Raw genomic sequence first — 14,807 nt, 5'->3', positions numbered from 1 at the left:
GCGTTAGGTTGTGCAGTTGGCAAGGACCTGTCTGATCATAGTATAGCTACCATGGATACAGGAAGTGGTGAGAACATAGCGGAGGCGCTGATATCCCTGGAGTTTGAGATAATAAAATCAGAGAAAGCGGACTCGACTGTCCAGACTGACATGCAGATATTAAACTTACAGTGTAATAGTCTAGATCTAATAGGTAAGATAACTTGGCATTTGTCTCCCCTGGCTTCAAGTTCACAAAGCATTATGCAAGAGCTAAATCTGCCTATTGCAGGTCTTTCTTTAGGCCTGAAATGTTATCTAAATTAATAATTAACTTATCCAGACCATAACCAACTCTCGATGGCATCGCTAGCCTGCCATGTTTATTGGATTAGGTTCCAATTTCCTGTTCGACTTACATTCATAATTTAATCATGAAATGGATAATCGTTATTGTAAAGACTTTAGTAATGATGATCGCCAATGTGTACACAGAACCTCATTATTTTTGTTCTATCCGAATGACTAGACAGCTGTCCTTGTAGGCCCTTGGTCCTACACCACTGACAAGGGGAAAACACACCAGAAAATCCAGATGAACTTTCTCTTCCAGCACCAGGATCGAACCCACGACCTCCAGGCTAGCGAGCCAGCGTCTTACTCACTTAGCCTCTGTGTCTCCCTAATTTGTATACATTGGCATGCACATAAAAGTTCCCTTGGCAGTTGGAATTTGATATAAGAGTAGGCCATATTGCACTGCCCGGGCAAAATTTCCCTCATAGCACACTGTATGGCATTAGCCCTGTCAGAGCAGAACAGTAGGGCGTTAAACCCCATTTCATTTCATTTCATTTCATTTCCCTATTTTGTAATATCTTTATTTTTGTTTCTTGTTGCAAAAATAGAACTCCTCTCCCACACACAATTCTTGTCATAGTTATTATTTTGACTTGAACAAGGGATGGTTTATTTTTCAGCCAATCAGGAAACGTTGGTGGAATTGATCAGTTTCTTCAACAGAACCACAGCAGCCAAGGGCAGACAACCCACAGCCAAGGGCAGAAAACCCACAACTAATCCACATATTGTACAGAAGAAAGAGAGTAAAATAGTTGACAATAAAACAGTGAGTACTTCACAATTAGACTTTATTTACACTGTAACCCAGGTATCATTTAATCTTGTGTATCTAGCACTAATTTCTTTCACATTCGTTTAATATCAAATCTCTGTTTAAAAATTTGTTAAAATTGTTTAAGATCACCAAAAATCATCTAATTTGTACTTGTGTCCAGTTTAAAGCTGACTGATTAATTTTGATAATGAGTGTCCAATTTACAAGTATTTAGTTTCATGACCATTATACATCATTAATCAATTGGGTTGTTTATTTTTTAGTAGTGTTTGAGAAATTAAACGCTTGTAAATTGTACACTCATTATCAAAATTGAATGGGCAGCTTTAAACGAGACTACAAGTACAAATTAAACGATTTATGGTGTTTTAAACATTTTTTAGGAATTTTTAAACAGATTGGATATTAAACGAATGTGAAAGAAATTAGTGCTAGATACACAAGATTAAATGATACCTGGGTTACAGTGAATTAATTGATTAAAGATACATTTTGGGAGATTAGATAAAGAGCTGGCAGTTCTCGCTATAATAGTTAAAAACTAGATAATGTAAAGGAAATTTGCTGAAAATTCAGTCTGTACTATACTCAAGCGAATTAATGAACTAAGATTGAACCATATGTTAATCCCAAAAACTGGACACAAGTACAAATTAGATTATTTTTGGTGATTTTAAATGATTTTTATGAATTTTTAAACAAAGATTTGATATTAAACGAATGTGAAAGAAATGAGTGCTAGATACACAAGATTAAATGTTACCCAGGTTACAGTGTTGGAGTGCATGTAAAAGGATCCTTGACAGTTGGAATTTGATATTAGAGTAGGCACTTGGCTGCCAACAATACATGAAATCGTGGTTGTATGTTGCTGTCACCCCCGTCCATCTGCTGGTCCGTTAATTAACAAACTACAACATGTTCAAAATTCACTAAAACTAGAAAACATCAACACATACATCTCCCCTGTATTGATTGCAATCTTTACATTGGCTCCCAATTCAACAAAGAATTAAGGTTCAAGTCACTCCTCTTCGTCTTCAAAGCATTAAACGGACAAGCTCCATCTTATATAAAAAGTCTTGTAGAACCCTATACTACCAGCAGAAATCTCCATTCTCAGAAAAAACATCTTCTAAAATCTTCAACTATTAACTTACAACTTGGAAAACATGCTTTTCTATGGAATAGACTACGACAGTCAGTAAATCTCAACTTAAAACATTCTTATTTCAAAACCCTGATCTTTAAATAATCAGTGAATATAAAAACCAACAGTGCCTTAGGAACTTTTTTTTATAGTATTAACACGCTTTATAATTGATGATACTATTATTATTATTAATATCAGTGTCTTTTAAGTGCCCCCATTATCTACAAAATAATAAATATGCGACAACCGTGTTGTCGACTACTCTGACGATTTAGCTGCTGTGGGCGTATGTGTTTCATTGTCTGGCAGCGTATCTTACCATATTTATTTAATTTTCTTCCAGGAGGATAATTTTCACATCAACGCAGATTTCTCACGACTCAATATTTTACTGCCCCGTTTCACGGAACACAATGGAAAGAAAATTGGTCGAAAGATTTCTACAGCTACTATGTCGTGTGCTAAAATTGAAGCCATATTTGGTAATATTTTATTTCAAAGTTCTAATGGCCATTCAGCTGAGACGAATAACTGAAGTCCTGTGTACACAATGGCGTGCAGATATACACTCCCTTTGCAAACTTTCCCTCATAGCACACTGTATGGTGTATGCCCGTCTTCAGTAGCCCAGTCGGAGCAGAACAGTAGGACGTTATGTTGTTTTTAGGGGTTTCCTATCTTCATTTGCCCATTCAGAGCAGAACATTCAGACGCTAAACACCTGATTATGTTATTTTTAGGGGTGGCCGTCTTATTTTGCCAAGATGAAGCAGAACAGTAAGACGTTCTTGTCATTGTTACAGTTTTTATAGTAATAAACAAAGTATCGCTTATCCCTTTTTATGATCAATCATCAACAGCCGATGATCTGCAGATCATATTAAAATCTGTTTAAAATCATACCAATCAGATGGTATAGAGAGTTGATTATTGTCTTGCCATGTTAATAAATGTTTAATTAATAGTTTATATAGCATTTAAGGCCTAAAGGAAGACCTGCAATTGGCAGATTTAGCTCATGATTAATGTATGTTTGATAAGACATTTATTAACATGACAAGACCATGTATACTCAACTCTTGATGCCATCTGATGGGTCCATTTGAATCCGATCTGCGATTAACCGTAAGAATGGATTATCAAGACTTTGTTTATTATTGTAACAACGGAAACAATGATAATCGAGATTATAGTGTTATTGAAATGGGAATTTATCGGCTCAGAGTGAAGTAATTTGACTGAAATTTTCGGCCTATTCCCTTTTCATTATCTATTTGTGAACTATTATAACAAGACCTGTCAGCTCTTTATATAAATCTTACATAATGCATCTTTAACTACAAGGTTAAAGACTGGAAAAGTGGTTGAAATGCTTATGAATGATTCCGACTCGGATTATATATCGATGAAACCGATTCTGAAGACGATTTTTCTGATGAAAATGATTTAGAAAACAAGAGACAAGGTGCAAATTATAGATCAACTTATCCCCTTCAACTTTTTTATTGGTGTCAAGAGTCTATCACTTATAATTATCCGGCTGTAGTCTTTTGAAATAGGCACACAAAATATTTCACTTTAGCCTTTATTTAGCCTGACCACTTGACGTCATGTCGCCAAAATGACGTTAACCGCTTAAAGGTTAAGGAATCAGTCATTTTCTTGTATTTTTGTGATTTATCAATATTTCTCTCTATTTATAATTATTCAGGTGATGATTGGCAGGTGAAAGGGTCGTTAGGAGGATTACATCTTTCTGATGTTACACCTGAGGCTTCCACGTATCGTCAGGTTTTCAGTATCGGCGATCAGGACCTGAATCACATCGGAACCGACATGTTTGAAACAGCACGAGACGAACATATCTTCTCCTCACAGCATCCATCTTCTAGAAAAAATGCCTGCTTGTTCAATATCACGAAAACAATCAAAAAACATAAATCGCTACATGATGGATTTAAAACGAACGAAGTGATTTACGCCCATATTGAAATGGCTTCTGTATGTTATACTCACTGTCCAAAATTTCTCGAGGAATTGACGGAATGTTTGTCGGCTTTCCACGACTACATGTCTATGGTGGCGCGATCTATTAAAACTGCTGCGACAGAGGTAGCGTATGGCTTAGTTGGAGGTTGGGGGGATAACCCTGATAATGTGGGATTCAGTTTCAGTAAACGTGAATTTTCGTTATCGGACATGGCGGGAATCCTGTTAGAAGATGAGGATAGTTATCAAAATGAGGAACAAAGTTCGTCTGTGATAAAAATAATGGCGCGGATGGAGACGCCTATTCTAGTCATTCCACGGAGACCAAATAGCGCCCATGTTCTATTGGCGCATCTAGGTCAGATGACGATAACGAACTCACCTAAACCAATGGAATTCATGACGAGTTGTGAAGATCTCACCGAGCAGACGGATAAAATTCACATTTCTTTGATCAACATGAATTTATTTTCAGCCGATTTAGAAAAATTAGGTATTTTACAGCCGACAGGATCACAATCTGTGGTCGGAAAGAAGTCATTTTATTATTTGTTATCACAGGAAAGAGGAAATAAAATTATTTATAACACGGCTGTGGATCTCGTGATAACGAAAGACAACATGGAATTTAATTACATTAATCCTAATACAACGACCGACGATTACAGTGATTTACACAGATGGGATACATCCGCCCATGACAGTTTGGAAGTTTCAAATCCTAACAGCATTGTGGAAGTTACTGCACGTATCAAGACGCCCATGAAAGTAGTTCTTTCTAAGGAAGTTTACGAACAGTTTTTAGAAACATTAGATAATCTTACATACACAGAAGATGTAGTTTCCTCTAGTTCAAACTATGAGATGAAACCAAGTGGCGAGTCTGTTGAAGAACGTGAACCAATGGGAGCACCTTCAAGTGTGGACATACTCTCCCAGCAATCATCAGAGACTGACCAATCAGAATCATTCATGGCCAAACATTTCAGATTTGAAGTGCCATTATTTGAGGCCGAATTACGAGGAGATTTCGGGGAAGGAGAGCAGGGATTGGTCAATTTAAAACTACACGATTTCTCACTTAACTTTCAAAAAGATAATAATTACTTAACAAATGTACAGTTCCGTTTACGGTCTTTAACCATGGCCGATTTACTGGAAAAAGAAAATTCGTTGCATCGACATATTATGGTTTCACAGAGCTCAACGACTGTGCGCGAAGCTCAGCGTACCTATCTCTCAACTTCTTGCCCTGACAGCACCATCGTACTCCCTATTCCCACAATGCCCTCTTCCTTGCCGTCAAGTTTTCAAGAAGAGTCTGGTTTCAGCAATTTTCAACCCGGTAAAACCACATCAAAATCACGGCTATCAAAAACTGGCTCTTCACATACCAAAAACGCGTAAGTATTTTACATTTTCTGTATGAACGTGGGAGCTACCGTGGGACTGTTACAATCTGATTAAAATACAGATCTATATTTCGTTTTGTTTTTTTATACTTTCAATGGCCTACACTACAAGAAGATCTGACCGGATGTAGAGGTTATGTCGCGTCAAGGCTCATGTGAGCGTCTTTTGACCCTATGACATCAGACATGGTTAGTGTGCATGCGTTGTATCATACGGTCTGATATCGAGTCAAGTGGCATGGTTTCGATTCCCTGGTTGTACGTGACAAGGAGTAGGGTCAGCCTGTCCAACCTCGTGAGTTTTCTCTGGGTCCACCAGTTTCCTCCCACTGCTAAAGAGCCCTACGCAAAATAAAATTGAACCATATGTTAGTCCCAAAATGACCTATGGACGTTAAACCCCATTTCTCTCTCTATCATACATTCTTTGTTCTTTTGACATTCTACTTACTTGATTTCATTTTTCTGTACTGCCTGAAACATTTAAACTAAATTTGGTTGGGTTACAATTATTCTGTTTGTTATTTTATGAAGTTGGTCAGATCCACAGACACTGGATTGGGCTCCTTAAAGGGGCAAATCTATTCACATATTTTTTAAATCTGTTCTTATGTCGATCGATGGAGTAAAACCATTTTTTACTCTTGTATTACAGAGTGATGTACCCTTGTACACCCCCGCCATCACCGCTACGATCACAGTCACCAACACATACTACAGAAGAAGCAGACGACTTGGTTCATATCGACGTTAAATTAATAGATAGAAAATCTCAGGAATATATTGATAAGTACAATAAGGTAGGAATTACACTGATGAAATTGAGGCCAGGCCCCAAGTTCACAAAGCATTCTCAGACTTAAGTTAAGAATTTACTCAACAGTTTATCGTGATTTTCTGATATGGTTTTCCACTTGTCAGTGGTGTAGGACTTAGGGCCTGACAAAGACAGCTATGAAGCTGTCCGAAAAAAATGACAAACCGAGGTCCCATGTAAACATTGTCTTGCACGTAATAAAAGAACCCTTGACGATTGGAATTTGATATAAGAGTAGGCCATAGTGCCGCTGCCTGTGCAAAATTTCCCTCATAGCACACTTTATGGCGTTTAACCCCATTTCATTGTATTGTTTGTTTCAGACCAATCGTTTTATTGATATAAATTTCCGATGTTTAGAGACCACAATCAACCTTCAAACGTGGGTCATGTTGATGGATTTTCTGGGAATGGGAGCTAAGATATCTGATATGTCAGCTTCTGATGTCTGTAACGATTCCATCCAGAAAAAAACAGGTTTGTTGAATTAACATCTCATATTTTACAACTTAATCTGTGACACTATGCAGGCTACGCCTGTAGGATTCCTTCACCTTTCTTAGACTTGACTCACGGTTCCTGCTACCAGTTATTTCTGGAAGAGGGCTACTGTTGTGTCACTGTTAGTTAAAAATGATATTCTATTATGTTAACGATCAGACATCAGGTCAGAGGTCTCCGCACCACTCGTACAGTACAAATTAGCCCAATTTCATAAAATTAGGGTTGACGTAACGGCGTGCTCTAATGCAGCGCTTGAACAAATATGGTCAAGGATCCGCCCTGTTAGTTGACACCCCTCACCTTTTCATTTAAATTAGACTAGCGCGTTTTCCCGGGAGACGGTTGGGGGAAATAGCCAGGGTACATATAGGTTTTAATCGTGGTTAACGTTTAAATACCTAAAGAACAATAGCCGTGTCGATGTTGTAGAATATATTATTGTAACCTATAAAGATATCTCCAGAGAACAGAAAAGAGTTTGAAGTCTTATTTATCACAACGTCAAGTCCTACTTAGACACACGACAGTGTGACACAGAAGATTTGGCCGTCCGGACACAGGGTACGTGTCCTCAGAGTGTCACAAATCTACCCAAATTCATTATTATTTAAAGAAACCAAAACAAAATGTCAACAGTAGATAATAATGTCATGATTTGGATTCTGTTAGATTAAAAAAAGACGACTGTCACAAGATTTGGTGAACGGATTAAAGTTTGAATCCAATTTTATTTATAGTTTTATATTGTGTTTTCTTTTTTTTCGGATTAAGACACTGGCTCGCTAGTCTGGCGGTCGCATGTTCGATCCCTGCATTTCATCGGGATTTTCTGGCGTGGTTTCCCCTTGTCAGTGTCTAGTCGTTCAGATGGGATGAAAAACCAAAGCCCTGTGTAAAAGATCCCTTGGCAGTTGGAATTCGATATAAGAGCAGGCCATAGTGCCCCTGCCCAGGTAAAATTTCCCTCAAAGCCTATCTTCATTAGCCCAGTTCGGAGCAGAACAGTGGGGCGTTAAACCCCATTTCATTTCATTTTTTTCTTTTTCAGTTGAAATGGAGGAGCCTGTTAATTCTGATATCAACTTTAGTGTAGAGAGTTTTACCCTCGTCTTAAATAAAGAGACTTACGAATTAGCTAAAGCGAATATAGCACATCTTGAAACACATATTGACCAGAGAGACGGAAACTTAGATGTCAAAGGTCAACTTGGGAACATCTCGTTATTGGACAATTCACCGAGTGGAGAGCTGTATCATGAGAGATTTCTAAGTGTTGGAAGACAGGCTCTCGAATTTGATTTTTTTAAGTAAGTTCAATATATAATATTGAAGTGAATGATTGCTGTGGTTTCTTTTCTGGCACAGTTATTCCCCTTGACGGTGATGCCTGTTGAAGCACATTATGTATGGCTGAATGGTTAGCACGTGCACGCTGTATCATAAGGCCTGTCATTGAGTCAATCTCATGGGTTTTCTCCGGGTCCTCCGGTTTCCTCCCTCTGCTAAAGACCCCTACGCACAAGTGAATTATTGAAATGAAATTAAACCATATGTTAGTCTCGAAATGACCTAGTTTGTGTCAAGTGGATGTTAAACCTCTCTCTCTCTCTCTCTCTCTCATCATGATGAAAGTGATCAAGTCAGTGACTATAAACATCACATGAAATTCTAGTATAACAATTAATATTTATTTTTTTTATTTCAGACATGGAACACTAGATTATAATCTCGAGAGAGAATATGATATTTATCTTAAATTAAAGATGGCTTCCGTTCGTTATGTTCATACCAACCGTTTCCAGACGGAGGTTCTCGCCTTCTGTCAGCATTTTCTACAATTACAGGAAGTACTAGGAAGAATGAGAGCTGCCTCGGCTGGAAGACATGTAAACTAACTTTTTATACGTTCAGATGCAGCACGCAAAACACGGATATTAAAAAAACATAATATGCTTGGTCTCTGTGCATCTCACAAGTTATACAGTTGAACAAAACAATGTCCTTTAGAACATCCACCGAGTACTATGTACCCAAATTGATCATTAGAAGATGATTGCTGGCAGACGTCTTTCTTGTAATTCATTGTTTTGTTATTACAGGCCCTGGACTTTCAGAGCATTGTATGCCCTGGACTTACAGAGCATTGTGCATCCTGGACCTACAGAGCATTGTGCGCCCTGATCTTACAAAGCATTGTACATCCTGGACTTACAAAGCATTGTATGCCCTGGACTTACAGAGCATTTTACATCTTAGACTTACATTGTATGCCCTGGACTTACAGAGCATTTTACATCTTAGACTTACAGAGTATTGTACATCCTGGACTTACAAAGTATTGTACGTCCTGGACTTACAGGGTATTGTGCGCCCTGATCTTACAAAGCATTGTACATCCTGGACTTACAAAGCATTGTATGCCCTGGACTTACAGATCATTTTACATCTTAGACTTACAGAGTATTGTACATCCTGGACTTACAAAGTATTGTACGCCCTGGACTTACAGAGTATTGTACGCTTACAACTGACACCCTGAAATGTCTGTGTATTTTGTGCGTCTTGTTCCTGGGTTTGTTTATGTGTGGTGCGCGATCCTCATGCACTAACAGGGATACGTGTGATCCTCATTGAATCATTATGTTTTATATTTATTCCAGGTACCAGATCAAGCCATGAGAGGAGCAAGAATAAAACTCGACATCGACGCAGGTTCTCCTATTCTACTGATTCCTCAGAGTTCTAAATCGGATGATTTACTCGTAGCCGATCTCGGAAAATTAAGAATCACAAATTGTTTTAAAGTCGATGGAACCGAAGGTACAATAACGTTTATAGATCCACAGAATCAGTCTGACAGCACACCAACCTCGGATACTTACAAGATGTCTGCTTCTACTCCTAAGAAAGATGGAACCCAATCTATGACGGAGAGTATGTATTCGGAATATTTACCGAAACCATCGGTTGATCCAATGAATCAGAGTATTATTGGTAGTTTAGATAGAGATGTTCGAGATGAGGACATGTTTAATAATCAGGTACGTGTATTTCAAACCAAGACTCTTTGTTTCCGGCTGGAGAATTTACTCGTCAGCCAATTTAAACCATAAATATAGTTATATTTATAGTTTTCTGTCCAAAAACACTTAGAAATATTAATTCAAATCATGCCAAAATAAATACAGTTGAATCTATTTTTTTTTTTTTAGGAACTGCAGTTAAATCTAATTCGATTTTCCTCAATAAACCTATAGATTTAACTGTATTTCCTCAATAAAACTTATAGATTTAACTGTATTTCTTCCATAAAACTTATAGATTTAACTGTATTTCTTCCATAAAACCTATAGATTTAACTGTATTTCTTCCATAAAACTTATAGATTTAACTGTATTTCTTCCATAAAACCTATAGATTTAACTGTATTTCTTCCATAAAACTTATAGATTTAACTGTATTTCTTCCATAAAACTTATAGATTTAACTGTAATTCTTCCATAAAACCTATAGATTTAACTGTATTTCTTCCATAAAACTTATAGATTTAACTGTATTTCTTCCATAAAACTTATAGATTTAACTGTATTTCCTCAATAAAACTTATAGATTTAACTGTATTTCCTCAATAAAACGTAAAGATTTAACTGTATTTCCTCAATAAAACGTAAAGATTTAACTGTTTTTCCTCAATAAAACCTCTAGTCGTTTGAATGGGACGAAAAACTGAGGTCCTGTGTACACATTGGCATGCACGTAAAAGATTCCTTGACATTTGGAGTTCGATATTAGAGTAGGCCATAGTGCTGCTGTCTGGGCAAAATTTCCCTCATTGCACACTGTATGGTGTATTCCCGTCCTCATTCGCCTAGTTCGGAGCAGAACAGTAGGACGTTAAACCCCATTTCATTTCATTTCATTTCATTTGGAATTTGATATAAGAGTAGGCCGTAGTCCGCGCAAAATTTCCCTCATAGCACACTGTACAGTGTATTCCCGTCCTCATTAGCCTAGTTCGGAGCAGAACAGTAGGACGTTAAACCCCATTTAATTTCATTTGGAATTTGATATAAGAGTAGGTCGTAGTCCGCGCAAAATTTCCCTCATAGCACACTGTATGGTGTATTCCCGTCTTCATTAGCCTAGTTCGGAGCAGAACAGTAGGGCGTTAAACCCCATTTCATTTCATTTTATTTCTCTCCTATATTTAACCTCATCCTGCATTTTAAAGTTTGATTTACTTGAAATTAATGTCCTATTATTTTGTTTTTCAGGACTTTTTTACAACTGCTGATATTCCATCACCAGATGTGATGAGTTCGAGCGTCGATCCTCCAACGCTGAGTTCATCAAGCTCCATGCAGCAGACTGTGAGAGTTGCTGGCGCTCAGAATCTTTCTAGTGGATTACCGATTGTCTACGACTCTACTCCTGAGTTTCAATGTTTACTGGATGTGTGGCGGGTGCGATTGACAGATATAGATCTATACACAGCTAAGCGCGTCTGTAAAAAAGATAGTAAGAATGGCAGCGTGACGACGGCAGATATGGAATTTCCTACGTCTATAATACAACGCGAGGTTGGTCTATTCAGCTATAATTTTAATTTGATCAGAGAAGATCTTTTTTTATTTTTGTTGTTGTTGATATTTTACAATGTTTTACGGACATTTCAAGTAGTTTTACAACTTTCGCCACTTATTGAAATAGCCTGTGGCTTAGCGAGTATTGTGGGAAGTCGGATGGCCTATTGTTCTAGAGTGTCATGCTTCGAGCTCTAGTTGACTGGTCACCTCTGACTTGTGGTCGTGATTTCGATCCCTGGTGTTTACCATGTTTTACGGACATTTAAAGTGGTCTTACAACTTTTGCCATGAAATGTAATAATTAATTTTGAATTGTATTTAAAATAGCCGGTGGCTTTGTGATTATCGTGGGAAATTGAGATGGCCTAGTGGTCTAGCATGTCGAGCTCTTGCTGACTGGTCACCTCTAGCTTGAGTGCAGCCATAGTTTAAATCCCTGGAGTGAGTGTATGTGGCTTGGAGATAGGGGTACCTTCTCAAACCTTGTGGGTTTACTCCAGGTACTCCCACTGAAAAGACACCTGCGCTTGCATTAAGCATAATGAAATAAAACATCTTGCCTGCGATATCACTCTCTGTGGAAGCGGATGTTAAACAACAACAGATTAGAATAAAATACTTTTCATCAACAATGGGTTATTAATCTTTTATCCTTTTGATTAATGAAGTAATTAGTGACAACTTGTCTGTGATGCACCATCAGTGGAAGTGGATGTCAAACACTAATAGAAGTAGAAGAAAGTATTGTTCTCGTTCAGTAGCCAGAAGCTCCCGGAGTTAATTCCAGTGTCTCAGATTATGCAGACAATCTGATTTAACCCAAATCAAAAGAGTTTAGAGCCATTGAGTTGTCCATACTCATCGATGATCCGCACATGCACGCTGTATCATAAGGCCTGTCGTTGAGTCATCTGGCGTGGTTTTGATTCCCCAGTTGTACGTGACAAGGAGTAGGGTCGCCGGTCTTCCGGTTTCCTTCCACTGCTTTAGACCCCTCATTGTTGAAATAAAATTGAACCATATGTTAGTCTCGAAATGACCCCATCTCTCTCTCTATCTCTAATTGATGATCCTTAAACTAGCCTATATTATGCATTTATATCGTTAATTTATTTGTCTACAGAAAGGTCGTCTGCTCCAAGATAAATGTGTTCTGGAGTTGAGCCTCGAGAGAAACCTAGAGGGTGACGTCAGCCATGCAGCACCAGACTGGAGGATGGCGGGAAAACTGTCATCTGTCTTCTGCCATCTTGATTTAGAACAGTACAAACTGATTCGTGGAATTCTAGCTCACAATCTGGGAGAAAATGTTGAAGAATTTCAGAGACCAATGATGTCACATTTACAGGAACCAAAGAATTTTGTAAGAATTTTTATTTTTTAGTCCAATTTTATTGAATTACAGCGATTGCCTTTGATCATTTTGTAGAATCTTGTGAAAGCTTTTAAGATTTATATATCGTTGGTGGGGAGTCTAAAGGTCGTATTTGGCATATTTTGCGAAATTCACTTATTTGGTTCTTCAGAATGAGAATTTTCTTGTGCATCTTTTCATCTAGTTGTTGTATTTCTAAGCCAATAAAAAGAGGTTTTATAGATATTGTTTCAAAATGTTGTATATTGGGTGTTCCAAAAAAAAAAAAAATTATTAAGAGCGAAAATGTCATATTTTCTTGAAAAAATCAACTTTGTGTCTAACCAAAGCATTACAATCAAACGAAATATAATAGCCAGTATTGTTTTATGGTTAAATACGTATTATTGAAATTATTTTTGAGCCTCTACTGTATCAGATCTATGAAATTGAAGCAGTTAAAGGTGAATACTGCCAGGGGATCTTTTTACATCCACGCCAATGTATACATTATGTTTTTGTGTTTTTTTTACAGACTGTGATATCTGGTGATGTATATAATTGTATCAACATAGATTTAGATTTACGGAACGTCACAGTTGAATTACTGGTATCACATGATGGTCCAAAATCCTCCGAGGTTTCCCTGGCGAAACTTGACTTCATCCAATCAAAGTTAATCTATGACAGCTTCTCTAACCAATCAAAAGATGTCAGTCTTTCGTCTCATGCTATTGTCGTGTCTGACACAAGATATAAATGTACGTTTTAATTTTAGCCTTCTTTTTAATCTATGCCTGTTTTAGGGAATGCTCACTAGTCCATTGGTTTATTAGTCCACCGATATATATTATGGGGTTGGGTTAGGGTTATGGCTAGGGTTCATTAGTCCACCTACATGTATATATATTATTAGGGTTGGGTTAGCGTTAGGGTTAGGTTTATTGATACCCATATTTATAGTTTTTCTTGTAGCCGCGGACTAGTGAACCCGCGGACTAGTGAATCCCTTTCCCTAGTTTATATGTCAGGAATACATACAATTCACATTTTGAAGCAGTATTTCACTGAAATGATTTAATTTAAAAGTGGATAATCAAGACTTTGTTTATTATCATAACAATCAAGACTACAATATTCTTATCCAAACTTCTAACATTCATAATTTCGTTCAGAATAAAGTCATTTGAATGAAATTTTCAATATTTTCCTTTTTCATTATCTATTTTTGAACTATTATACCAAGAACTGTCAGCTCTTTATCTAAATCTTACATAATGTACCTTTATAATAAATGTTTCCAATTTTATTAGGTGAACCGATGAACGACAGACCAAATGTTTTTGTAAATATTTTACAACCAAAGACAGAATCGACAAACAAAGAGCTTCAGTTGGAGCTTCATTACCGATCTACGAAGGAATCAACACAGTTCACAGTTTTACTCAATAAAATGAAAGTAATGTGTATATTTGATTGGTTGGTTAGTGTTGGTGATTTTCTTCTGACCAATCCTGATAATCCTTTCAACACAGGTTCGTTGGTTTCTTTATCATTCTCCTGAATATTGTAGTTGTACTGGTATGGTGCGCGCTGTATCATAAGGTCTGTCATTTAGTCAACTGGCGTGGTTTCGATTCCCTGGTTGTACTTGACAAGGAGTAGGGTCGCCTATCCAACCTCGTGGGTTTTATCCTGGTCCGGTTTCCTCCCATTGCTAAACACCACTACCCGCAAGCGAATTATTGAAATTAAAAAAAAAATAAACCGTATGTTAGTCCCGAAATGACCTAGTGCGTGTCGAGTGGACGTAAAACCCCATTTTTCTCTCTCTATCTCCCTTACTCTCTGAACCAGCCAGGTTCTCTAAAATGA

General features: G+C 37.4%; 1 protein-coding gene across 1 annotated transcript in view; it reads left to right on the top strand.

Annotated features, from left to right (window-relative positions):
* LOC126810222 (intermembrane lipid transfer protein VPS13D) overlaps positions 1-14,807 on the top strand; it is a 44,807-nt gene that overhangs the window by 19,431 nt on the left and 10,569 nt on the right. Inside the window, exons 18-27 of the mRNA XM_056098854.1 lie at positions 2-193; positions 960-1,108; positions 2,614-2,752; positions 3,982-5,662; positions 6,327-6,471; positions 6,812-6,965; positions 8,041-8,299; positions 8,698-8,878; positions 9,653-10,033; positions 11,267-11,455. Coding sequence (XP_055954829.1) covers positions 2-193; positions 960-1,108; positions 2,614-2,752; positions 3,982-5,662; positions 6,327-6,471; positions 6,812-6,965; positions 8,041-8,299; positions 8,698-8,878; positions 9,653-10,033; positions 11,267-11,455 — 3,470 coding nt within the window. The remainder of the gene's footprint in view (position 1; positions 194-959; positions 1,109-2,613; positions 2,753-3,981; positions 5,663-6,326; positions 6,472-6,811; positions 6,966-8,040; positions 8,300-8,697; positions 8,879-9,652; positions 10,034-11,266; positions 11,456-14,807) is intronic.

The sequence above is a fragment of the Patella vulgata genome, chromosome 2 (assembly GCF_932274485.2).
Source record: "Patella vulgata chromosome 2, xgPatVulg1.2, whole genome shotgun sequence".
Lineage (NCBI taxonomy): Eukaryota > Metazoa > Mollusca > Gastropoda > Patellidae > Patella > Patella vulgata.
This window is presented reverse-complemented; position numbering and strand designations above follow the sequence as displayed.